Below are 26,757 nucleotides of genomic sequence, written 5' to 3' on the forward strand. Positions count from 1 at the left end.
GATTGGAGCCAATTTCATCCTACAACAGGACAATGACCCTAAACACACCTCCAAATTGTGCAAGAACTATTTAGAGCAGAAGCAGGCAGCTGGTATTCTATCGGTAATGGAGTGGCCAGCGCAGTCACCAGATCTGAACCCCATTGAGCTGTTGTGGGAGCAGCTTGACCGTATGGTACGCAAGAAGTGCCCATCCAACCAATCCAACTTGTGGGAGCTGCTTCTGGAAGCGTGGGGTGCAATTTCTCAAGATTACCTCAACAAATTAACAGCTAGAATGCCAAAGGTCTGCAATGCTGTAATTGCTGCAAATGGAGGATTCTTTGACGAAAGCAAAGTTTGATGTAAAAAAGATCTTATTTCAAATACAAATCATTATTTCTAACCTTGTCAATGTCTTGACTCCATTTTCTATTCATTTCACAACGTATGGTGGTGAATAAGTGTGACTTTTCAGGAAAACACAAAATTGTTTGGGTGACCCCAAACTTTTGAACGGTAGTGTATTTCATTAAACCAATGCTGTGCACATAGCCAAATACATATTGTGTGTTGCAAAGCTGATTTTTATATTATTTTTTTCTCCTGACTGTATGTCATCTTCATCGGGTTTTTTTTAATGGTAAACCAATGCATTTACTGCCTAACAAAAGAACCATGCTAAAATGACCAGGGCTTCTTGAGGAATGTTCTTAATTTACAGCATGCATGCTGATCTTTACAGTGTGGAATGGATTAGGAGCCACTAAAGACTATCATTAAATGGCTCCCTATTCACATGTTGGAATTTTATGGAATGGGAGCACAAACCAACTGTATGTTGTGTGCAGCTTAATTATTTAATAAATTGTATTACAAAAGTTAGTGATACAGCTCCAGCAATCAGCAAATAACATAAAAAAATCAACAAGCATCCTTCAAGATTGAATAGATCCAGAGGAAGATATACTGTATAAACACATTAAATTATACAACAAGCCTTAAAAGAAAATGTGAAACAATAGCTCAATGAGCTGAGAATGACCAAAATATCTTTTATAAAGAAAACTAGAATTAAAGCGTAGGACCTATCAGACGCTGAAAATATCACCCCATTAAAAGGCAACATTCAAGATCAGTGGAGGTAGCAAGAGTCTGCAGCAATGCTTTCAGTTCTATGAGGCTGTACTTGGGCACAGCGTTGCTTTGGGCCAAATGCTAACATCAGCTGGCTAACAGGCTCACAATGATTGAATGAAAAAATGCAAGCATGCTTATGTTCAGCAGGTATAAAATGAACCATCTTAGTTTTGCATGTTAGCCTGCTAACCAAAGTACTGGTTTTGTCATGATGGTGCTAGTTGAAAAGTCAGGGAATGAACAAAGTCATTACAATTCTTCCTGACGGGAACAGTGACCGTCTGAACCAATTCCATTATAAACTAACAAATATGTGTTGAGATGTCACTTAAAAAAAACAAAAAAAACATATCTGCACCCCATTTCAACAATGCCAACCTGAGAGCCACAAAATATTTGCACACCAACAGAGATAGTTCATTGCAGAGGTTCAGTGACTTACATCTATCAGACATCCATCCGATTCCCATTTAAGAACGTATAATCAGCCTTTTCACCCTTTTTGTTTCTTTAGTTTTAAACGGTCTCTGAGGTGTGATTCTTACTTTTTCAACTTCGGGCCAATTCTTTCCAGGTTTTCCATTTTTATGTATCATGATATTGCCTATTCATACAGCTTAAACATGTTCGATAGCAGATTATCCTTAAACTGACTGCAATAACTTCAGAATCTCACTGACAGTTTCCCTAGGTTGTAGCAATAATAGTTGATTTCGACACTTCAAAGGGAATTTATTGAAAACTTGAAACAGAATGGCCAGTCTTTCATTTAACATGTGTTGCATGTATTTTTTTTGACCTTATTGCTATGCATCATTTTCACAGCGTGTTCCATAAAAGTTTAATGTACTGAAGATTACATCTCTACATCACACCATCTCCAGATCTCCAGCTCAGATTATGACTGATAAACTAAAACATTATTGAATTTACAAAATACATTTTTATGGATTATAAACTACTGTGGTTTGTGTATGGGGTTTTTTGTTATTTTGCATTACCTTGTTGTATTGTAATGAAAAACACTTTGATCTCTAAACAGCAGTGGTTTGTTTGACAGTGTCAGGATGTGACAGTATGGCCTACAGGACATAGCAAAGTGTGTTTTAAGGCGTGCCTTATACTCAATTGTTTAAAAGTAGCTAATTCACACAAGAAAATCTGAGTTTCCTAAATGCCCCGTCGGACCTGTTTTCACTTGTAGCCCAGCACCACTGATTTTCAGTTGATTCAGCTTTATGGAACTTATTGAGATCAAGAGTCCCTTGTCACAAAACCTAAAGGTTTTATGTCACATTATGCCTCAAGCATAATGTGACATAAAGCCTAACACTACACTTGTTAGAGGACTAACATTTAATGTCGAAACAATTCAATATCAAAGTCCCTGTTCTGCAGGTTATCAACAACTTGCATTAATTTGCTCTTGGAGCCGTCACTGCTTGACAGAGCCATTGAGCCTCTGACTGTAAAGTTGTGGGACATTGCCGACCACTGGCAGGCAGGTGAGTTTTACTTTGTCATGTGCAATCACTGTATTGATCTTATAGATGGGGAAATTACTGATGTTCTCAAAGTTCATGGTAGATCAGTGATTTCCCATCTCTCCATTCGTGTATTTTGGTGGACGATGCATGTGAACTGTTTAGTTATTGGGGGATTTGGGTGGAAACACTGCATGAAAACTTAATCGGCACTAATAAAGAGAGGAGGAGGGTGGAACAGTAACAACAGACAGGTAATGGGGGGGGGGGGGGGGGGGGGGGGATTTAAACAACTGCAGATATATTTACATCTCCGCTATCGCTGTGGTGTAAAATCCCTGTGATGGAAGATAACATCCAGGTGTCTTTCATAAAAAAGGAATAAATGTATAGATATGCACAGAAATAATATAAAAGAGGGACCTGAAGCAAAGCAGTGTATCCCTTTCTATTAAACCCCCCAGTTATATATTATATTGTCTTACATATTTCATGCATAGAACCAGAAAGCATAACTCAATAAAAATGTATAATGCTAAACAAAATCCACCTCGTGAAGCTAAAGTTAACTCAGCAGCTAGCAGTAAAGTAGGCAAGTTGTGAGGCTTGCATATGGAGATTGTCCGCTAAAGTGGCCACAGATTCCTACTCTATATATCATGACTCATCTGTGAAAGTAAATTTTATCCTTGAAAAATGTTGCAGATACTCAGTCACAGGAAAATATGGCCAAATCCTGAACTGCATCAGTTCAGCTACATTAGTTCCATCTATTTCATGAATCCATCTTTTAAATAATATAAAGCAGAGGACAAGAAATATCAATAAGTAATCACCAAAGCCTAAGACGTGACCAGTCCAGGGAGGTATTCTGCATCTGAACACTGAAAGAGTACGTGGATATTTTTACTTTTATCCTCTGTGGTTAGTATTAACACTTCACAGCAAAAAGGTTAAACATAGCCTGGTTGGAGTTTACATGTTCTCCTGGGGTCTGTGTGTGTTTCCTCCTACAATCCAAAGATGTGCAAGTTAGGAGAATCAGATGTAAATTTGTTTGACCATTCCTGTCTGCTCAGGGTGTATGTTGCCTCAACCCTAATGCATGTTGAGATAGGCTGTAGTTGCCGTTGAGTCTGAACAGAATAACCAGCACAGAAAATGAATGAATGCGTATTTATTGTGCAGGATGAGACACAAATATGGAGATGTTAGCATTGTCCTCAAACCACTGTGGAACCCAAACTGCAAAGAAGGGCTTAGTGTCAGTGTTTAGTGTTTTTTAAAATTGTTTTATGGATGTGTCCAATTAAAAGTAAAGACAAAGTTATGTTTTTCTAATTTTTAACTGCGATGGTACATTTAACGTCTTTGCAGATATGAGCAAGATGTCTCTGAATATTGGTAGGTTAAAAAATTCTGTGGAAAAAGTTGCAAGACATAAAAATTTCTAGTGCAGCTTCAAAAACACAAAGAACCACCTTGCCTGGATCCGCTGCAGTATGTCACAGCATATACATGACATCAATAGTTTTCAAGGTTTAAACACCAGGATTCTTTGTCACTGTGGGCAATTGTCAGCATGCTTTTTTTTGTTCAATTGTTGAAATCTGGAGCCAGAACAGTGTTGACAGTGACTGTTTTGATGTAATCCTTTTGTGTTTCTCAGAAAGGTTACCACAATAAGAGCATCCCATTCTGTCTTGCCATTCAACAATCAATGTAGCCTGAATATTGGGGTGTTTTTTGTAGTTGTTTTTTTTTAATTATGTAAGTATGCATCCAAGATAATGGTTATCTATCACAAGGGCAAACTAAACATTGGCTTGTAATGAGCTTTGAACTAAAGAGCCCTGAGAATAATACAGAGCTGCCCAAGCTGCATTTTTCTTTATTTACTGTATTACTACAGTGAAAAAACAGCCATAAGAATGTGTATTGATTTATCGTGCATCAATAAAAGTTGTAGTTTGATAAATAAAAAAAAAAAAAAAGAACTGTTCTGCTGCCTCCTGGTTTAGTGTTTCACTGTGGTTTATCTGCAAATGTGTAAAGATTTGTTAGCAGATAGTGGAGTAGACTTAAGTGGTTGATTAACTCAGCTCTGTCAATTATCAACCTTGGTTCATGTGTACTTTTATTCCCTGTATGCACCTTTCTAATTTCGACTATCTGATTGTCTATAAGAGTCGTCACCTGCACCCTTCCATAGGCACTTTTGGACATGGCAGGAAGAAAACCCACAGACGTACTTGTTCTTAACATCGTATGCCTCTTAAGTGCTACTTCCCTTTGCTTGGTGAGGAATTGGTTTATTTTGTTAATATACTGTGTGATAACATGAAACTTTATTTTCATACATTTGCAAATCAATAACCTTTGTATTTCTCTGTTGTTTAGCCAACATCAAAAGTATTAGGTTAGTATTTTTTTTTTTCAACCAAGACACAGAGTGCACGTGTTCCTTTCACCTTTCTATCGCTTTCATTGTACGTTCTTTCATATTTATTTTCACATTCACTTACACAGACTATGATGTGGATGGCGGACGGGACCTTGACATTTTTGAGATCAATGAAGGTACGCAGAAACAAGGGGGAAAATACACTTTTCTTCCTCATGTTTCCAGATTGTTATTCAAGTAGCCAAATTTAAACCAATTTTCTTTGTGCTTGTTCTCCATAGAGGCAGGGTTGAATCTTGTAGAGGGAGATATCGTGCTTGGTGTGGTATGTTTATTTAACTGATTCAAGTTTTCACCTGCACAATTGAATTTTGTGGAATACAGCTCAGGCTTGACATATTTTAAAGTATTTCTGATTATGTTGTTCCTTTCTGCCTGACCACTGCAGAGTCAAACTCGAAATTCCATAATAGGGGATGGGTACAGGTGGCCAAAGACGATCCCATACTACATGGAAGATGACTTAGGTAAGAACACTTGGGAAAGTATATGTAAGCTCTGAAAAGCAATTAAATTCACCTGGAAAACCTAAAATTTTCTATAAAAATCTTTTTTTTTTCTACAAATCCCAAATAAGTATTTGTGTGTACATACATACATTATATATATTTGTTAATGCAATGCCCATAGTACACACAAAACACAAATATTTAAATTATTTAATTATTTGGTGTTATAACAATGCTTTATAGTAATAGTGATATTTTTACAGCAGTGGGATCTGTTCAAACAATTACAGTTGAGCACACAATCATTTTTGCAACCAAAATGTTCCCAAAAAGTGTACACGTCATCTAAATTTACCTCAGAACACATAGACCACTCGGCGTATACTGTATGTTTGATGTTCAGCTGCTGCATTGAGTCAGACATTACCTTTACATTACACCTTATGGGTAATCTTGAATGTGAGCAGACTTAAATAATTCAGCAGAGGCCTTTTTTTCCGAAGGTATATGTTTTCAACTTCAACGTATCCTCTTCTCTGCAGAGATCAATGCAAAAGGTGTGATTCTGAAGGCCTTTGAACAGTACAGGCTCAAGTCCTGCATCGACTTCGTGCCTTGGAGCGGTGAAGCAAACTACATTTCCATCTTTAAAGGGGGCGGGTAAGGCAAAAAGAACTTTGATTCTTTTACGGTCTGTTTTAGAGGGAAGAGACAAGCTGTACTTTCTCAAGAATGAACGCATTATATACTGTATTTCAAAATTTCAACTAATGTCATTGAGAAAAGACATTGTGGATTCCACGTGATGTTCATAAAATGTTTTTTTCTGCCAAAAGCTGTTTCTCCTCTGTGGGAAACCAGCGGGTTGGGAAGCAGGTATTGTCAATAGGGACAAACTGTGACCGTATTGCCACCATTGAACATGAGTTCCTGCACGCTCTGGGTTTCTGGCACGAGCAGTCCAGGGCAGACCGCAATGATTATGTCAATATCATGTGGGACCGCATCTCAGAGGGTACTGAATCTCTCACTGCTATACTCTGCCAAGCTAAATTATAATTAATTTAAAGACTGCTAATTTGTGTTCCCACGTGTCATTTATGACATGCTTGCTTCATGACTTTGATTTGTATGTGTATGATTATAATTTTGTCAGATTGAGGAGTGTAAAGTAGCTTTTTATACATTACATTTATACAAGCTTTTCACAAAATTTACATTCTACTGAATCAGAAAAATCCCTTCACTTAATGCAGTGTTCAAGGTTTTTTATGTAGGACTTGAAGGGAAGAACTTGTGGCCATTGATATATTGCTTTTGTGATAGTAAGCATGCACATGCGTTGTTTTCCTGGCTGCAGAATCTTAACAAGATTAGCAAAAGACATCTGCTCATCAAGGAACTTCACACTTTTTATCTTAGCTGCACTGACCCACGTAAGTCTACCTAAGTCTATGAACAACTGTTGGCTGTTGATAAGCAACTTTTATGAGTGATCCTAGCAAACATCTCTGAAATCCACGCCCACATTTTGAGGGTGAAAAAAGACACTGTGGTAATGAAATGAACTGACTCCTTTTTATTTACGTACGATCTGCAGGTAAAGAACACAACTTTAACACCTATAATGACACCACCTCCAGTTCTTTGGGCGTACCCTATGACTATGGTTCCATGATGCACTACAGTAAAAATGCCTTCCGCAACGGTACTGAGCCCACCATTGTCACCAAAATCCCTGCTTTCAGTGATGTCATTGGCCAGCGTATGGAGTTCAGTGACAGTGATCTGCTCAAGCTGCACCGCCTTTATAACTGCAGTAAGCATCAACATCCCACGACTAAGCTTTTATTATATACTGTAAATTAAGAAGTGTGTCAGCTTGCACCACCATTGATACCAAATTATTATTAGTAATGTTGATATTAGCTGTCAGGTAGACAGCTTATCTTCTGAATTATTGCTACATTGGAATATGTGAAGCATATCATTCTCTTTACTGCGTAATCAATCACTTTATAGCAGTTCAAAGTCACACCTGTGTATGTGTTTATGAAATTTCTTCTAGCCCAGGGCTCCACGTTCCTGGACTCATGTGACTTTGAACGTGAGAACATTTGTGGTATGATCCAGGGAGAAAAAATAAATAATACAAGAGACTGGGAGAGGGTTGCCGAAGCTGCTGGAGGGCCCAGAACTGACTACTCTAACATGGGCAAATGCACTGGTGAGAATCATAATACAGCAATATACATGGCACGTGGTGCAGATACTGTGAACATTGTTGCATTAAAGGATAAATTAAAAAAAATTAAAGTCTACGGTAAAACAACACTCACATGCCCGTACTGTATGTACATTTAAACAATTTAAGTCACTGCATTTGTTCCTCCTCTCCACACTGGGCCTTTCAAATGCAATTCCAAAGTAGGTGCAGGGTGCGAATTATACAGTGACAACCAAGGGTGTCAACGTTTTTTTTCCAGGTCAAAAAGAAGACCCAGTACAGCGCAGGCGTGGGCTTCAGTAAACTAAAATCTTACAATGCTTACAATATCATTGCTTATTTAACTAATGTGTGCAGTCTGTAGATGACGATAAATCAAATTCATTACACCAGTTGATGGGTGTCCCATACCACACAACAACTTGTAGTCAACTTGTAGAGGTCACTATTCTATAGTAAAACTTCCAGAAAGTCAGACCCACAACAGCACACCATCATGGCCGCTCAAAACAGACTCACACAATGTTGAACCAGAACAAAAGACATTATCATAAAATACAGCACAGTGTTGGCTAAAAATTACATAAAATATGAAATGATATAGTGGTAATGAAATGACAGGGTGGGCTCTCAGCCAGCTAACAACTTATAGCTCATTTAAAGTAAAATAAATGCTAATTACGAAACTCTGGAGGTAGGAAAGTTAAGTGTATTAAACAAGCTAGATAGCTCACTACTGACATTAACTTACAGCGTCTCCACCAGCGTGTGTCAGACTGGACTGGGGCAGCTGCCGCTGCTAGGGTTGTGGGCAGACTAGATGTTCAACTGACGTCAAAGTTAGGAAATGATACGGTCCATTTTAGGGGTGTCAGAAATCATACTTCAGGATTCTTGAATATAAGGCATGAGTACGGGAAATATATTGTAATATTTATAATTACATGTAAGAAAGACCCCCCTGATCTGTTGTTTTTGCCTCTTTTGGGGGGGTCGAAGTCTTAATTAGGGGGGTCAAACCCCCAATCCCCCACCATAATTCAAACCATGTGTAGGTGGATACAATTCAGTCCTTGTTCTGTGTAGAAAGTTTTCCAAAGGTCTAACAAAGCTAATATAAGGCTTCAGCAGTCTGTGTTAGACAAATCAGGTATCTTCTAAAGTTTTTTTTTAGTATGATATTCCCTATTTGTGTTATTATCACCACCCTCACCACTGCTCAGCAAGATAACACTGTCCCGTAAAACCCAGTTGTTTTGTTTAACGTAGACAGATAGAGCCTCACTGAACTTAAATATTAAACTTTAAAATTCATTTTAAAACAAGGACTGCAGATTTTGTCCCCCAATCTCTTACATTAAATTGGTATTAAGAGGGGGATCTCTTCACATCCAATATGGACAGGGGTAACAATTATGGCGAACAAATTGTTTCAGTGTACATACAGTATCATAATGTGAGTGTTGTTTTAAGATGTGAACCTTTTAATGGTTGTGATATGATCGAGTGGCCTGTATAACCCAACCTCTTATCATCCATGTCACTAATTGACATTATTAATAAAGGGAAATTTTTATCTTTAGGCTCGGGATATTTCATGCACTTTAACACTAGCGCCGCCAACACTGGGGATACAGCTCTGCTGGAGAGCAGGCTCCTTTACCCTAAAAGAGGATACCAGTGTCTGCAGTTCTTCTACTACAACAGCGCCGGTCCCCGCGACACACTGAGGATCCATGTCAGAGAGTATGACAAAGCTAACCCCAATGGAAAACTGCGCCTTATAAAGATCATAGATGGTGACTATTACCAAATTCTATGATTGCTTAAAATCTACTGTAACAATTTTGCTTGTGAAATACGGCCATTGTGCTCTTGGTGTTTTATAGATTGCATTTTTTTTTTTACCTCGTGCTGTAACAGGATCCCCTCAGGAGCTGTGGCAACTGCACCACGTGAGTCTAGACGTAAAAACAAAATTCCGGGTTGTTTTTCAAGGGACCAAGGAGGGTTCTGGGCCCTCCACAGGGGGACTGTCACTGGATGACATCAACCTTTCTGAGACAAGCTGCCCAGAGTTTATATGGCGTGTGAAAAACTTCAGTCACGTCATGGAAAACACCCCAACAAACACAGCTATTTTCAGTCCCCCATTCACCTCTAAAGAGGGTTACACCTTCCAAATGGAGCTGTACCCCAGCGGTAAGGCAGGTTACCCTGGTGAGCTCTCAGCCTATGCTCATCTGGTGGCTCGTGAAGGGGACACAGGGCAGAAATGGCCATGTCCCTGGAAACAGATAACCATGATGCTGATGGACCAACACCCACACATCCAAAAGCAAATGTCCAACCAGCGCAGTGTCACCACTGACCCCAACATGAAGGCAACAGGTACTTTCAGTGTATTTTCAAATCTATGCTACTTTACACAAAACAAATCATGAAAGTGCTGTTTTGCTGTAATACTATATTTATACAACCTTTAAACAGACTCTGACATGTATTTCTGGGACGACCCTCGCAAGGTGGGCATTGAGGTCACAGATACAGATGGGTCCAAGTATTTCCGAGGACCTGGTGCCGGCACTCCAACGTATCTCACCCACCTCAGAGCCAAGAGCAGGGATTTTATCAAGGGAGGAGACGCCATCTTTCTCCTCACCATGGAGGGTAAAAGCTCCAGATTACAGAATGAACTTCACAAATTTCAACATAAAAACATAATGTGTGTCCAAAGATATCAAACATATAAGATACTGGTTATCATTTTTTGTGAAGCCACATCCATCTTACATCATAGATATCGATTACTAGTATGCAACATACTAATCTCTGCCACCCGTGCAAACAGCACGTGTGAAATGCATACCAGTGATGCATGGTTACATCCATGATTCATATACCCACTATGCTGAAAAAATCTACAGTCAATCACACGATTGACTGTAGATTTTAGATGTAGATCCATTCATTGCCTTTCATTTCATCATTCATGTTTATTGATGCTACTCCACTTGGATCCAACTAACCACTTTCTCACTTGCTATCCCTCTTCAGATGTGTCTAATCTGACAGTGACCCAGCCTCTGCCTTCCTCAACCCCGTCAACCACCACCCCACGACCTGTCACCACTGCTTCCTCTGATGTCTGCCTCAAAGTGCAGTGTCTGAATGATGGAGTCTGCGTGGAGAACAATGGAAAGGGTGTTTGCAGGTGTGCTTTTTGACTGAGCTCACAAAACTGCACATTTAACAATCCTGTCTGACTTTTTAAAATCAAATTTTAAAATCAAATTAAAAAATTAAATTGTTCTAATTTACATTATTCCTATGTGATTTTGTTATTAACATTTGGGAAATGAACTGCTGGCAGCCAGTTAACCAGTTAGCTTAGTTTACCAAGTAACACTTTAACATTTAATAAATAGTTTATAACACGCTATAATGTGGTTGTAAGCAGATATAAGGTCTTGTTAGATAGAAGTGTTGAAAACACTGCACATTAACAAACACCAATGTTATTTAATCTGTCTATCACTATTATGTGATATGAACAATGTATTTTGTTTATGTACTGTAATAAATAGTGGGGTTAAAGTGAAGTGTCACAGTTTAGCATAAAGACTGGAAACAGCCAGGCCAAAGGTAACAAAATCATCCTCCCAGCATCTCTAGAGCTCGCTAATTAACATGTTTTATCTTGTTTGTTTATAATGTACAAAACAAAACACACAATGTGAAAAAGGTTTTACTGTGTGTGCAGCTATTTCTTGACTGGGCAAAGTAACTTTCTGTTACCTTTGGACAGAGTCAACTCTAAGCAAGAAAGTGAGCCTAAGTCCCAAAATGTCGAACTATTCCTTTAAGAGCCTTCTGGGATTAAATATGTGAATGTTTGGTTTTGCTAGTGGGTTTCAAATATTTGATCCTCAAAAACAGCACCTCACCTACATGAAACCTCATAAAAGCTAGTATATCAGTTCAGTAGTGAACCGTTTTCCATCTCATCTTCACCCATTAGATTTAGTTCTTCTCATATTTACCTTCCACCAATTTTCCTTCACCTTCTATACAGCTCTGTATGAACACTGGGAATGTCTTCAAGTCTGACTTTACTCTCCTCATCCTTCTCCTCTGCTCTCCAGGTGTGTGGTGGGTGATGACTGGTGGTACTATGGGGACCGCTGTCAGCACAAGGGCTCCATCATGGATAAAACCACCCTTGCACTTGCCTCTTCTCTGTCTGTGCTGGCGGTAATGCTAGTGGTTACAGCAGTCAGTCTCATCTGTGTGAAGAAGAAGTACAAGAAACGCGGAAATGACAGCAGTGTCTTCATGGCAAACATGAGTGCCAATGAGAAACTGTAGTGAGAGACTCTGAAGTTTCCAATGACAAAAACGTGAATACTAACAAACAAATCAACATTTTTAATTAAATGTTCTTGTGACTATATCTACATTTGGATTTCTAGATTTAATGCCAAATGTCAAGCCATGTATACCATAGACCAGAACATTATGAGATTGCCCCCTTCTGGTCATTCAATGTAAAAACACTAGCAAACTAAATATTATTGTAAATAAATTATTTTGAGATTCTGGAGTCTCTAATATAAACGTTTTAATATCAAACATATTTTATAATTAAAGAAATCCCAGACAGCATGACTTATATTCACAAATTTAAAATTTATTATAACAAAGACAGGAACATCTGTGTTGTCTCTTTTCCATGTGGATATATTTGTTTGTATTACTGAACTTGACACAGTCATGCCGGTGATAACGGTTACTGTAGGAGGGAGGTGTGTGTGTGTGTGTGTGTGTGCAAAGAACTGTCGTTAGTGTCCATTAAGTACAGTGATGACTACAAGACATCACAATCAATCAAAGTGGAGCAAACCATTGCAACTTTCTTTGTGTCGTTATATGGAATGTTGGGTTTTCTGACCTGCAATTGCACATATACGTGTGTGTGTGTGTGTAATTTGTGGGTCTACATTGTAAGGTAAGGAAGAGGGGCATGGGGTGACACCTCCATAACAGCAAACTCTTGGTGAATCACACATCCTCCCCACCACTAAAACCTTCACCGACATACAGGTATGTAGTTCCTTTAAAAAGCATCAGTATACAACATTTCTCTTATTTACAATCATTGGAGAAAAAAATCACCATTTCTCTCAGAGAAGATTAGTAAAAGTGACTGAGTCACCATAAAGAGTATGCAACTCCTAGGAGTTAGTATTCAAATTTCTACAAAAAATTTCTATGCCATTTTACAGGCCAAGAGCCATGATTTACTGAAGAAATACAGTATTTTAAGTGCCCTATCTACAACAGTTAAGTGTGGTATTACTGGCGTACCATTCGACATACTTCACTGATAATAAAAAGATTATGTGTCTGTTTTTAAAAAGTTCTTTCAGCAACTTCACTGCTTTCACATTAAAAGATATTGTAGGTTCTTACAAAACAAACAAACAAACAAACCATGGATTCGTCATCCATATTAACAAGTGTTGTGGCGAGCTAATGCTATTGCAAAGAGACTAGTGTTGATTACGTACTCAGCTGGTGGTCTAATGTAAAAACAACGTTCCACAGTCTGTGAGAAGTGCACAAACATGGACACAGGAGTGTGTCCACGGGTTTTTCAAGAGGGTTGAATATCATTAAAGGGCTCATTTGCTTGTTTCACTCGAGTTGCTTGGGTAAAAATGGGTGGAGCAGGTTACAGTGCATGGTTCAATGATGAGGCTGTGTAGAGCAAGAAAGGCTGTTTAGAAAAAGTATGATTAAACTCTTTCATGTGCATTGTACAGCCACTTGAGGAAACTCATTTGTTTGTGTCAATATATGGAAAATCAAGGGTGATTAGGTTGATGGTAGGCTTTTGTGCAAGCTGCAGCTGGTAGGGAGATGAGGCTGTAAGTTGACGGTGTTGCTGTTCAGAGAGGGGTGTCGTAGTAGTCCGTTGGCTGATCGGTCCCAGGCGGTTTCTGCTGTTTCTGCTGATGCTGCTTCATGATTTCCTTCACCTCCTCCTCCAGCTCAGGCGGGATGATGAACTGGTCATCTGGGTCAGGCTGGGCCGGAGCTGTGAAATAACCCCCGGACTTCTTAGAGGGAGCGTCAGCAGCCACCTCAATGAGATTGTGACTCTTTTCCTGGCGTGCCACCGACCCATTAACCCTCCTCTTGCCTGCCATCTTCCCTCCATCCCCACCTCCTACTCCGACTCCCTGCCACGACTCTTCTCTCTCCAGCCCGTTCTCAGCCTCACCGAGGCTCATTTCTTCCTCCAGGGGCTCTGGCGTGCATGGCGGTGGAGGAGGTGGGGGAAGAGTCAGCAAGGCGCGCTCCTGGCTGGAGGACGAGGGTAATGACGTTTGAGGTGATGAGGAGGAGGAGGAGGAGGTGGAGGACGGGGGGGAGGACTCTGCTTTGAGGCAGTGGACATCAGCCTCAACTTCCACACGGCTCCCATTAGAGAAAACACCAGCAATGGGCTCCTCGTCCTCGCTGTCCAGCCCATTGTCAGACAGGGCGCTGGAAAAGGTGGCGCTGGACAGTTGCCTCTGGAAGGACCCTGCTAAGCAGGCGGGATGGAGGGCACAGCAGCTGCGGGCAGAGGGCAGCTCTGAACCTGGGAACAGGTACTGGCAGGGCTGGGTGGTTGTGTGGGCCTGCTGGTGCTGTAGGGACAACGAGTGCGCTTGATGGTGCAGGTGAAGGTGAGGATGGTGGGGCTGCTCGTGTAGCAGCACCAAGGAGCTCTGCGGTGGCTCATCAGACGAGGCCGTGGAGCCCACCTCGCTGCTCATCTCGCTGGTACTGATCTCACTGCTGATTTCACTGCAGGAGGAAGGCGGCACGGGGAGGGAGCCATCTGATGGTCGCTCCTTGATGGCAGAGGATGACGGGGGATAGGAGCCCAAGCCAGGGCTAGGAGGTGGCTGGGGAGGCTCAGAACAGCAGCAGGAGCAGCAGTCTTCACTCACACTGAGCTGGACCACAACAGCGCTGAGGCTGTCTGTGCAGCCGTAGCCCTGCGCCAGCGTGCACAGCTTCTTAGCAGCAGCCAGGCCATCGGGGACGTTTCGAACAGCCTCCACAGCCTCGGTGTGAGACACAGCATCCCAAAGGCCCCGGCTTCCCAGAATGAAGAACTCATCCTGGGGGGTCAGTGTGACTGTCTGCACATAGGGACAAGGGATGACTGATGGGTAAAGGAAGGAGTAGCCCATGATTCGTGTAGAATCGGTCACGCCATTCACCTTGTTGTCCTGTGGAAAAGAGTATAAACATCAACAGAGCCCTCATGCAGTGCACATCTAAAATTATATTTACATGGATGTACTCCATTGATTTCAATGTACTTTGGGATGCTTTCAAAGATCTCTACCTCCGTGATGATGGCCCTGTGCTGCCTGAGCCTGCAGTATTCCTCCTCAAGCCCAACATTGTGAAGCAGCGACAGTGACAACGGCTTTCCATCGCGGCACAGGATGGCCTGGCACTTGCCCACATTAGCAGCTGTGAGTGTGAAGCAGCCAGCGGGGTCGGTGGGGTCGTGGCGAATGTGACACAGAGCAGCTGAACCGCCCAGTTTCTGCCCTGCAGTTCCCAGTTTCCTGTGGTGGCACAAGAAGAGGGGACAGAGTGATTATTTAAAATGTGTAGTCTCCATCAATAAATTGAGCAGATTCTAGTTTGTGCTAAAAAATTTGTAACATATTAAGGACGATTTGTAACAAAAGAGGACGACTGATTAAAATTCCCATGGAGCCTGTAATGTACCTTTGCATGACGAGGAATGTGTTTGTCATGTAGTCCTCTTCGCTCTTGGTCTTGTGTAGTTCTTCCGCCAACACATCATTCATTGTGCACTGCAAAAGATAGGGCACTTCCACATTCCTGTCCCCATCGAACACACCGTACAGAGCCTCACGACTCCCGCAGAAACTGTTTACTGACAGAGCCGCAACACACAGTCTGGAAAGAAAACAAAAGGCCATCACTGAGGCATGTCCATGAGCGAAGAATGAGGGCTTCAAAGACATAATAACTGCTCTGTTCACATATTGTTCATACTGCTCCACACACTGAACCATGAAGACAATGCCTTCTGTGATTCATTGGACTGTACAGCACAACCTCCGCCATTAAAGAAGACCAGCCTCTTGAATATCACTTACACATAAGAAAATGTGGAAACAACATGTGCAACTGTTTGAATCTCTTCTTTAGATTGAAGTATTAAATTGGCAGCGTAGCCCCATACAGATATGTTGTGGCACGAGCGTATACATGATTCATGTTTTCAATAAGCACAGCTTCAATATTTCCTTCATTAGAGTCATCTGGCTTTAACAATGTGCATTCTCAGGAGGTTTGGATTACTGAGGCTTCACCGGACTGAGTGAGATGGTGGTTGTTTTTTTTCATCATTGATTGAAGTGAACTCACTTGTTCTTGACACCCGAGGCCTCTGTGTAACCATGACTCCACACAGCGGGCCCACCAGACGCCTCATTTGAAAAGGCTGGAGGCGGATCAATACGGAAGCAGCGAATATTACTGAAAAACAAAACATGAAATGGATGAAATTCACTGTCTCATGTAAAGACATAAAAATACACAAGCTACAGTACTAACAGTATTCTATTCAGGTCATTTACTTAAAGTGGTTTCTATCATACAATGTTAGATTCTATTTGATAAAAGTAATTGGGGGGAGGGGGGCGGACCATTACAACGGCAGTTTTTAACTTTTTATTAACAGAAACAACAAAAAACAGTATTAAAAAGCAAATTTAAACACACTGGCAGAAAAGAATAAAATACTCCATGTGCAAAATGTAGGTTACAGTCACATTGCCAGATGTAGAATTGCACTGTAACAAAAGCAAAACAACCCACAGAGAAATAATGACATACTTGAGCTGCTCGAGGGTCTTGTGGTCCAGACTGAGACGAGGGTTTCCAGTCAGGTCCAGCTCCTGAAGCTTGGGAGGCAGATTCTCTGGTAGAGTGATCTCATTGAGCTCATTACAGCTCAGATCCACACACTGGCAACAGAGGTAAAATACATGAATACTAACAAACATGCACATCCAGTACAGTTGCACAGAGGTGTGCTGTGACTACCGGTCTTACTTTCATCTCCATCAGCTGCAAGACCTCGGGAAAGACCTCAATGGAGTTGGAGTGAGCAATGAGTGTGTGCATTCGCCGGCAATTCATGATGGTGGTGGGCACGGTCTTCAGCATGTTCCCGCTAAGGTCCACCTCCTCAAGCTCCTCCAACTTGGCCATTTTACTGAATAATGAGGGGACAGTTTTGGGTGAGTTGAGTACATAAAATGATGATGATCAATTAGTCTAACTACAGAAAATTAACCAGTTAATTGCTTTACTATTATCATATTATTACCGAGCTATAATGTAAAGTGCTGTTCATCAATCAAGGAGACTTTTTTTGACTTGGGCTCTTGGAAATTGTGTTGAACTATTTTCTGACATTTTGTCCAGTAATGGTTGGGCTTTAGTCTAAATGATTAACAGACTAATAAATAATAAGATGAATCGATAATGAAAATAACCATTAGATCCAGCCATAATATAAAATGTAAAATACAGGTGAGTGAGTACTGAGAAAAGTACATAATAGTCAGAGGGAATGTGAGATCTTTACCTGGCTGGGAAGGTCTGAAGATGGTTGTAGGCCATGTGCAGAACACGAAGGTGTGTGTGGCCCGTTAGCATTGGTACACACTTATCTGTCAGCCGGTTATTAGTCAGGTAGAGTTCCTGCAGGATGCTGTGGCTCTCCTCTGATAGGCTGGATGGCGGCAGGTGCTCCAGTTTATTGGCTGATGCATTTACGCATCGTAAGCTGAAAGTAAAAATTAAAGTACTTTTTGTGTTCCTTCAGACAAGGGGACATAAAAAACAGCGACTCGAGCCACTTTAATTACAAAATTCTACATGAATTTCTGCTCCTATGACCCCCATTAAAAACCTCTCCCTCTTCCATCCTTGTGCTGCTTGGTTGTTTTTTACTTGCCTGTCCTCCTTGGATGTGTTGTCCTCGATTAAAATCCTATTGATAATTTCTGTCCTTCATCTTCATATACCTGCATTCCTCCTACACTTAATCTTCTTGTCAGATGTCACATTAACTGAAACAAATCACTTCCAACTGATGATTCATGCTACCTGTCAGATTTGAGGAACAGGTTGCAGGGCAGCTCCACCAGTTGATTGTGCTGTACGTCTAAAACCTCCAGCAGAGGGCGCTCCACTCTTTCAGGCAGCTTCTGCAACTGGTTATGTCCTGCACTCAGCTTCCTCAGGCTGCTGCTGCATAACAACCTGCGGCATGAAGAATATACAGACAGTTGGGTTAATACAAGAACATTAAGGAAAAACATATGACTGTTATGAAGCTACAGTCATTTGTTATGAACCTACATTGGTTGGTAGATAGATAGATAGGAAGGCTGACAGATGCAAGACAAAGAGAAGAGGAAGTGAGAGGCATCTGAACGGACCTTCTAAAAGGCTATATAAAGAGGAAGAGAATGGACAAAGGCTGATGAGGTTACAGGCTATCTGTGTGATTTATGAGGCTCTATGGGGGATAGATGACTGGCCGGCAAAGGGCAGGGAGAATAACGCAGCACTGTACTCTGCTTACAGGCGATTTGACACATTCACTGAGAGTGAGACTCACCGCGCCGGGAGCTCGCTGATGAGATTGTGGCTCACGTCCAGAACTTCCAGTTTCTTAGCTTCACACAGCCAGTCTGGCAAGGACTCCATATGGTTCCTACAGGAGGAGAGGGAGGGTGATTATGATAAATTATGTGCAGTTTGTAAAGCGAGACAGCTAACATAGAATATAATATACCAGGATACTGAATGTATTTGAATTCCCAACAGTCCTGCTCTAGAAAAGACAGCAGGTTCAGGTTTTGTTTAAAAGATACCCCACCCCCCCCATATTTTGTGATATTTCAGATTTACTTCATCAGATAACTGAACTGTCGAGTGTTTCAGACCAAAAAGGCAACACTAATTACAGCTCTCGTCAGATTATCCGAGGTGCGACACTCCCTCAAGGGCAAAGTGGAAAAAGGATTTAAAACATCTTCAAATAAATTCAGCACTTAAATTACTCATTCCATGCCTTTTTATTAACCACAAAGAAGCTTAGTACAGTAGCTCATTTTTCACGAATCATATGTCAAGTGAAAGGTCAGGGCTGGCATGGTTAAAGAATGACAGCTCTCTAACATCACCTCTAACATGTCACCACACTTTCAAAGATCCGTTTACCAGGTTCTTGGCTGTGTAGTAAGATCTTCAAAGCAATCTGTCTCACCTACACTGAACAGTTGCCGCTCTTCTACTTTTGTAGAGCAGAGAGGATGTACTGTAAATGAGCTACATTTTCAAAATGCCTTTTCCACTTAGTGTGTGCGTTTGCGTGTGTGTGTGTACTTCTACTTTCTCACCTCGAGATGTCCATGTAACTAAGATTGGAGGGCACAGGACAGACATCCAGTTGTCGTAGCTCTGTGGGGAGAAATCCAAACACATTAACCTACAGCAAGGACAGACACGGCCTATTACAAAAGCAGGTAGATGGAAAATGGAGGGGAGCGTTTGGTGTGTGTGTGCTGTGATGGCAAGTAAGAGAGGGATGTTGGAGAGAGACCGCAGCACTGATGAGAAAAATTAATGCACGTACAGTAGAGAGGGGAGCATGGGAGGAAATTAAGTTATATGAGAAAAGAAAGGAGTCAGTAAGGTAATACATATGTTACAGGTCCAGAGAAACATTTCTCAGTTTAGAAACTAGTGAGGTGGTGATGTGAGAGGGAAGGAGATCTGTCTTTTCTAAGCACACATGATTGCCCTCGCAGAGAACATGAAGTCCTGTGTGCCGGACCCACCGTTGTTGGAGGCGTAGATGCCTTTGAGCAAGCAACCCTTGGCCTTGAGGCCGACAACGCGGTTCCTCTCGCAGTGAAGCACCTCCAGTCTGGGGAAGACTGAGGCGTCCAGGTCCGTCAGCCTGTTATCCCTCACATCCAGCTGGGTCACGTGCCTCAGAAGGTCAGGCTCATCTGGCACCACGGTGGAGATCTTATTCAACCTGACAGAGGGAGTAGAAAGGTTCAGCTCCAATTGGATCAAGCTGAACTGCACAGGCTGTGGCCTTTCTTGTAAGGCAGGGAACATGCCTGAGGTGATGGCTGATTTATTGTGCAGTTACTTGAGTTCTGTTTAGTACTCAGCTGCTCTGTGCACAACATTGATGGAAGTGTTTTTTGATGTACAAAGCGAATTTGTTGCATTTTTTCATTCTGTCACCTACTCATGATATCTTATGTTCAATCATTCAGTTATTAGAAATCTATGGCAAAAACTCTTGAGACATAAAAGACATAACGTTATTCTGTACTTTTAACAAACACCAAAATTTTATTTTATTTTATATATTCAGGTAATCCGCTTGTTCCATCCTCTCAAATGTAACGATTTCCTGTTTTTCAATATCTTATATGACAGTAAAGTGAACATATTTGGGTTTAGAAATGTTGTCCACAAAAACGCTGATTTTAAAGAAGTAACTTTTGCCCCTGGGAGCTTGTGTCAAGCTGTTTTAACATTTTATTTTTTTAATCATATTTGTCAGATTAATCAATAATGAAAGTAGGAGTTATTTGCAGCCCTAAACTCATAGATAAATTGCCTAATCACTTGAACACTTGAGTGGACAAGTGGAAATACATCAAGAAAAACAAACAGCTGCAGCACTGACAAAAGGATAAGAACACATCCTCATCAGAGATACCAAGTGATCTTTGCCCAATCAGGTGAGAATGCTGGAAAACATATTTACTGACCCCGTCAAAGCAAAGTCAGAAGGAGTGAAGCATTAACTTGGAAAATAGTGCAAGTCACTCCAGCTCTGTGCTTTTGCAGACAGTGGGAAGACACCTGATGGAGCCACTACAGGCAAATGATTTCATGATTCCGTGCTCTCTGGCAGTCTGCTAGTGTTTTTGTTTCCATCATTAATGGGATAAGCAGTGTCACTGAGAACATTGCTTTGACATGTCTGAGGACTTAAAGTGATGTTTGTTCTCGACAAAGTTGTTAAACTTCTATCACAAAACCCCAGTCATGATCTCCTAAATAGGGATTTAAAAAAGATATTTATAATTATCTGCCTACATGGCTGTACCTTAGGTCGATGTGTTTGACACGGAGCAGTCTGAAATTCTGCAGGGTGAGTGTTTCTAGATTGTTTCCTGCCATGCACAGCTTCTCCATGGAGGCCAGCTGCTCCAGCACCTGGGGCACGTGGTTGAACTGGTTGAAGGAAAGGCCAACGTAACTCAGCCTCTGGAGAGAACCGAGCTCATTGGGCAGCTCGGCTAGACTGTTGCCGTCCAAAAGGAATGTCTGCAAACTGAAAGGGGAACACAAGATCAGACGAACGAAATAACTTTCTTTAGCTGCACAGATAATGTAGCCCAGGATAAATGATGCAACAAGGACTTCAACAATTTCAGCATTTAAAATCAGTACACTTTATGTCCAGCAGATGGCAGTAGCAGCATAAATCCTGCTGCCCACTTCAGGAATTTACAGGCATACCGGATCATTCCTATAGATTAAATTCTCATCTAGCCTAGTTTAAACCCACACACCTGTTAGGTTTCAAATAAATTTAAAGAGCATGTACTATCCATATGTCAGTACTGGCCCAGCTACTAAATGACTCCCTTAATCTACTGTATGTATTCCCTATTGTCATGATGGGGTAAATTGGACTGAATGATGCATGAACGATTACGTTTGAGACCCTTACTTAATATAATTTTCACATATTTTTACAGACCAACAGTGTTACAATAAAAAAGGTAATTCAGTGCTTCATCAAAGAGACATCAATGTTTTACTGGCAATAGAGTCCTCAAGAGAAAAGCAAGATATATTTTCGAGCTTACAAGGATCGACTCAAAAACAACCTGAAAAAAACTTATAAAACGACAGTGAATACAAATAAACATTTTAAATAGCTGAGTAATAAGAAAGGACTGGAGTGACTTAGGCGAGCCATTAAACAAACAAAAGACAGACCCTGAGGAAAATGCTCAGGGTAAGCTCTACAGGTGATCTGTGCAAGTTGTGCCGTCATTTGCTCACATGTTGAAACTAGCAAGTGTGTCGTTGTTTGCTCACATGTTGAAACTTGCAAAGTAAACAATGCTGGTTGTTACCTGTGTGTTGCTAGGTAACTCCCACATTTTGGCTAAGTAAAACTTGCGATACTCTAACTGGAAAAAGTGAGGTTAGTGTGTGAAAAGGTTCCCTGGTTTCCCAGCCCTAAGATGATGAAAGCATTGGCCCCAACAAAAAAACAGTAAGTGAAAGAGCTAGATGATTACTAACGTCACAATGGTAGGAAGAGGTAAGGTAAATAGCAAAAACAGAATCTACAGTAGAATAACTAACAAAGGAAGTACAGCTAGTGTATTTAGTTTAGTTAAGACTTAGATTCTAGTTGACAAGAGGTCTGTATCGTCAATAACGTCCTGTTGTTACTTACTTGGTCATGGCTCCCACAGAGCTGGGGACAGAAGACAGGTAGTTGCAGCTGAGGTTGACCTCCGTCAGCGTGGGGATGTCACAAATCGCCAGGGGGAACATACCAAGGTGGTTGTTGGACAGGTTGAGGCTCCGCAGACGAGAAAATCTGGAAATAGAGGTTAAAAGTATTAATGATAAAGATAAAGAGAGCATGAGCGAGTGATTGGACATGTACTTGCATCTTGAGTAGAAGATATTCATAAATATATTAATGAATATGAGCAATGTAGCAAAGTATAGCTTACACAGAATATGTTAAAGTGAAAAACACACAGACTCAACACACGCACAAACAGAGCCATCCTTAATAGTAAGTCTAAAGCTTCATATTTGATTGTTGAGCAAACAAGTGCGGCATTGACGTCTGTGTTGTTCATTCAAACACCAGTGACCATTGGCATTTGGCGCGGTGTCCTATGGCAGAGCTGTGACCTTCAGAGGGGTTTGCCCCTCAGGGGGTGGAGGGAGTGGGGGGGAACAAGGCGAAGCAGAGGAAAGGACTTGTTTAATTTATCCATCTACAGATATACAGACAAACACATGCGACCTGCTATCGGCTATCATGTGTACAGAGAGAGCAGCTATGGCAAGCCGGAGATGGGCAGTGCGCCATATTGGCACAGGAGGCTGGAGCAGCTGCTTAAACTAGCACTACTTGATTTTACTCCCTATATACACACACACACGTTACACACAAGCACACAGTCTATCATATGATGGTGAAAAAAGGTAACAGAGAAGTCAGGGCCATTGATTAGAAAGGCAAAGTAATTCCAGCTGAGGATGACTCCTACAGACAGGTGGGGTGTTGTGGGAAAATGTCATTCCACCATTAAATCAGCCTCTGCAATCTGCTGAGTAATGCTGACACCCCCTCCTTGTCTGTGTCATGCTGTCCCATCATGCATTATCTTGCTTTAGTTTTTTCTACTACCCGTGTGTATTTAAAGCGGCACTGATAATTTTTATTGACACTTGAAGAAATACCAAAGTGTTGCTTGAACTGAGGAGCTCACAAAGAATAATCACCCAAATATTCCGTACCCACTGAGATCTACGGAGTCTTTTGGCATCTTTTAGGTCATTGTTTTGGTTTTCTCCACTTTCATCAACATCATTTCCAGCCGTGGCCAGCAGCTGCTTTCGTTCAGCAAAATAGGTCTGATAAACCCACTGTATGCTACCTATGCTACCTGCCAAGCACCAAATGAAAAAAAGAAGTTAACGACTAGCTTTTAATGGAGCTTCTAGCAAGCTGAAAATATTTTTCAAAGAAAAAAACAATATTGTACTTATAAGTGGTCAGGTGGACAGAAACAAGACTGCAAATGAAGGCTAATGCTGCTCCCTGTCTGCTGGATGAATAAATTGTTTGCTAACAAGTTCATGATAACTTTATAAAGTGCTAATATGTTAATGTGTTTAAGTTGCAGCTCTGCTGTACCCGATCTGTACTAACTGTCCGGTACCAAACAGCAGACAGACAAAGTTGGCAATTTAGCATCGAGCAGGTAAACATAGTAGAGCATATAGAAAGCTAAATAGTTGGTGCAGAGCATACAAGGTGAAGGGAGGAGGTATATTGGACTTAGATTTATTAGGTGAACAGAAACACAACTCTAAATGAATGCTAATGTGGCTCTGGGTCTGCTGGAGGTGTAAATAACCAAATGCTTGCTAATACTTTATCAGGCAATGATTTGTCAAAATTGTGTCTTCTGCTGGCCCGAAAGGTCAAAAAATTAACGAGTGCAACTTGAATCCTTTCACTTGGTTTCACTTGGCCTTAAATACCCCCTTTCATTTGATATTTTGTTTCGCTGACACTATTCTGCCCAACTTTCCCCCGTTTCCCCTTCCTTCTCCCTTCAATTCCATAACTTTTTTACCTTTATGACTTGCTAAACTATCCTGCAACATATGCATGGAACGTTGGATACTGCCCTCAGCAAGTGGTGACCTGTGTCTCACGGAGAGATGCATGCTGGGAGGACAGTCCCATGGCATGGGGAAAGAGATAGTCTCCCAGACAACTGATTATGCATATCTGATTGGCAAATCACCCACCAGTTAGTATTTGACCAGAGAGAAAAGAGAGAGAAGGGGGGAGAGGCATGTGGCAGGTTCACACATTCCATTCCTCTTGGAAAAATACAAAGCACTATGACCCCATGTTAGATGTCAGAGAAGGCCAGTGTTTGTACTGAAACAAAAACAGACTCACACAACTGTCCACACCAAAAGATATACACCCACATTCATGGAGGGTGTACACAGAGGATAATTGTTCGTGACTCCAGCTCTTTTGACTTCAGTCTCTGAGGGGCAAAGCGAGTACTCAAGATACTCTGCTACATGTTTCTGTCAAAACGCCTCTATTTTCAGCTAACTATTCATCTCTTTCTCATTACTGACCTCTTTTTCTGTCATGCTGGGTCAAATGCGGATGAACCTACTTGGGTTTGGCAAATCAAAATGAATGTTTTCTTGCTTGACCAGCAGGGGAGCTGCGCATCACACACTCAGATTTAAAAAAAAAAAAAAAAAAAAAGTTATTTCCCTTGCACTGGTCGTTATTCAGAGGATTAAAAAAGAAAAAGATTATTCAGAAAATGACCACGGTAGAGCATCATAAAATCCTGCACATTCATAATTTTCTCTCAAGCATGCACAGCCACACACACACACTCAAATACACATCCCTGTTAGTGTAGTAATCTTAAAAAATGTATGCCATACTGTATCCTTGTATGGACTGACCCCATATCTGTAGCCTGCAGCCACGTTTTTTTCTGTTGCATACAAGACAACTCTCTCTCCCTCTCACACAAACAGACACTCCATTCTGCAGACATCACTTGTACACACTCATGCATCAGATCCACATAATTCACTCGCTTAAATGATAAAAATCTTCTGGCAATAATCTTCAGAAAGAAAGGCTGCGACAGGCGTGCACATCACACTGTCTACATGAATGCAACGCACACACACACACACACACACACACACACACACACACACACACACACACACACGTCTTGGCTGTGGGCTTTAATCTGGGACCATGATAACCATGCAGCAGATGGTGCCCACAGAGAGAGAGAGTGAGGGAGGCCAGGCACATTAAAAGCTTCCCTGCAGACGTATCTACCCTTCTGGGGTCTGGGCTCGTTTGGCCTAAACTGGTACAGCACAGCCCTGGCTTGACTCTTTGGTCCCTGCGTGCCAATGGCGCCAGACCTAGACTGCTCAGGTCGATGGCTCGTAAATTACAGGCAGAAGCTAAAGCTGCCCAAACCAGCCAGCCATGACCTGCTGTGTCCGGTGAAGTCTCACTGTGTAAGTGTCTTGTATCCTCCTTGTACAACAACCCAACCCAGCTCTTGTTGTGGCCAAATTATGCAAAGCTTTGCTAAACCTTCTCAAGTCTCATCTTGCCCAAACCAGTCCGTCCAAACCACCCTGAATTGTCTCCTCCACCTGTAACGCCTCCGCAAGTCTGTCCACTCCTTCCTAATCTTTCACTTCTTCCTGCCTCTTCCCCTCCTTATAGTTTAGCCTCAGGTGTGTTTACTGTAGATTTAAGGTGGCATTGTACCTCTGCAGCTGCTGCAGCCGCTGGTCTGCAGGCAGGAAGTTGTGTTTGAGATTGAGGTGGGTGAGGTCCTGGCTGTAGAACAGGTTGGGAGGAAGTTGCTCCAGGCTGCAGCAGGACAGATCTACCGAGTTGATTCTCTGGGACACCATCTGGATGGAGGTGGGGAGGAAAGCGAGAAAAGTGGAGAGGTAACAGAGAGAAAGAGAAACGTTGAGTTAAACAGGATTATCTCTACCACAAGACACCACAAGACTTTCCTGGTTTACTGTGTGTGAGGGGTCAAATGCCATTCAATGGCCAAATCTTCTTAGGATTAGGGAGTCAGGAGAAGTCGAGGGAAAGTCTGTGGAAAGGTTCGTGACCTAACATCACACATTACATCATTGTGTAATCTAGTTAACTGCAGGTGCATGAAGCACTAACCTGATCATTTGTTAGTCAAATTTACAGAAACCTAGAATGCTGCCAACTAAAATGAAATGACAGCATAAACGTCCACCGCTTCTCAAAGGAGATAATCTACAGTCTGTGAACTTGAGCTTTTCAGAGCGGAGTTAGCTAGAGGCTCAGCAGGCGTCACTGGGGCACGTGCCGCTTCTATCCAGGCTTCTATTCTGAGTGGCCCTCTGGGTGCGGGTGACATGCATGTCCCTGTTAATATTTAGAAAAGAGGTTTTCTGGCTATGGCCTACTTGAGTTCAAACGAAAAAAAGGGGGGGGGGGGGGGGGGGGGGGGG

The 26,757-nt window shown here is 41.6% G+C and overlaps 2 protein-coding genes across 3 annotated transcripts in view; one reads left to right on the forward strand and one right to left on the reverse strand.

Moving 5' to 3' along the window:
* The first annotated feature begins 2,523 nt into the window (after window positions 1-2,523).
* mep1bb (meprin A subunit beta b) lies at window positions 2,524-12,342 on the forward strand. Of its 2 annotated transcripts, none has more exons than XM_046041775.1 (15): window positions 2,524-2,624; window positions 4,791-4,902; window positions 5,004-5,022; window positions 5,133-5,183; window positions 5,289-5,332; window positions 5,456-5,534; window positions 6,059-6,176; window positions 6,353-6,531; window positions 7,117-7,335; window positions 7,585-7,743; window positions 9,327-9,542; window positions 9,667-10,134; window positions 10,234-10,413; window positions 10,801-10,957; window positions 11,889-12,342. In XM_046041775.1, the coding sequence occupies exons 2-15, from the start codon at window positions 4,828-4,830 to the stop codon at window positions 12,109-12,111; spliced, it is 2,187 nt and encodes a 728-aa protein (XP_045897731.1). In that variant the 5' UTR covers window positions 2,524-2,624; window positions 4,791-4,827; the 3' UTR covers window positions 12,112-12,342. The 2 variants fall into 2 exon arrangements, with proteins under 2 accessions (XP_045897731.1, XP_045897732.1); XM_046041776.1 differs by having other exon boundaries at window positions 2,582-2,624; window positions 4,816-4,902.
* Window positions 12,343-12,412: 70 nt separating this feature from the next.
* The window catches only part of phlpp1 (PH domain and leucine rich repeat protein phosphatase 1), a 43,138-nt gene continuing 28,793 nt past the window's right edge, over window positions 12,413-26,757 (reverse strand). The window contains exons 4-17 of the mRNA XM_046041777.1: window positions 26,021-26,169; window positions 22,379-22,525; window positions 21,008-21,235; window positions 19,710-19,912; window positions 19,269-19,329; window positions 18,485-18,580; window positions 17,968-18,123; window positions 17,444-17,644; window positions 16,906-17,068; window positions 16,687-16,817; window positions 16,216-16,326; window positions 15,547-15,741; window positions 15,152-15,380; window positions 12,413-15,032 (exon numbers count right to left, since the gene is read on the reverse strand). Of these exons, the coding sequence (XP_045897733.1) occupies window positions 13,695-15,032; window positions 15,152-15,380; window positions 15,547-15,741; window positions 16,216-16,326; window positions 16,687-16,817; window positions 16,906-17,068; window positions 17,444-17,644; window positions 17,968-18,123; window positions 18,485-18,580; window positions 19,269-19,329; window positions 19,710-19,912; window positions 21,008-21,235; window positions 22,379-22,525; window positions 26,021-26,169 (3,408 nt within the window). The 3' untranslated portion in view covers window positions 12,413-13,694. The remainder of the gene's footprint in view (window positions 15,033-15,151; window positions 15,381-15,546; window positions 15,742-16,215; window positions 16,327-16,686; window positions 16,818-16,905; window positions 17,069-17,443; window positions 17,645-17,967; window positions 18,124-18,484; window positions 18,581-19,268; window positions 19,330-19,709; window positions 19,913-21,007; window positions 21,236-22,378; window positions 22,526-26,020; window positions 26,170-26,757) is intronic.

The sequence above is a fragment of the Micropterus dolomieu genome, unplaced genomic scaffold (assembly GCF_021292245.1).
Source record: "Micropterus dolomieu isolate WLL.071019.BEF.003 ecotype Adirondacks unplaced genomic scaffold, ASM2129224v1 contig_8836, whole genome shotgun sequence".
NCBI classification, from domain to species: Eukaryota; Metazoa; Chordata; class Actinopteri; order Centrarchiformes; family Centrarchidae; genus Micropterus; species Micropterus dolomieu.

Coding starts and splice junctions, on each gene's coding strand:
- mep1bb (XM_046041775.1), top strand. CDS start 4,828: ATGGCAGGAAGAAAACCCACAGACGTACTTGTTCTTAACATCGTATGC. Junction 5,333..5,455: donor GAGATATCGTGCTTGGTGTG/GTATGTTTATTT, acceptor TGACCACTGCAG/AGTCAAACTCGAAATTCCAT. Junction 6,532..7,116: donor GTGGGACCGCATCTCAGAGG/GTACTGAATCTC, acceptor TACGATCTGCAG/GTAAAGAACACAACTTTAAC.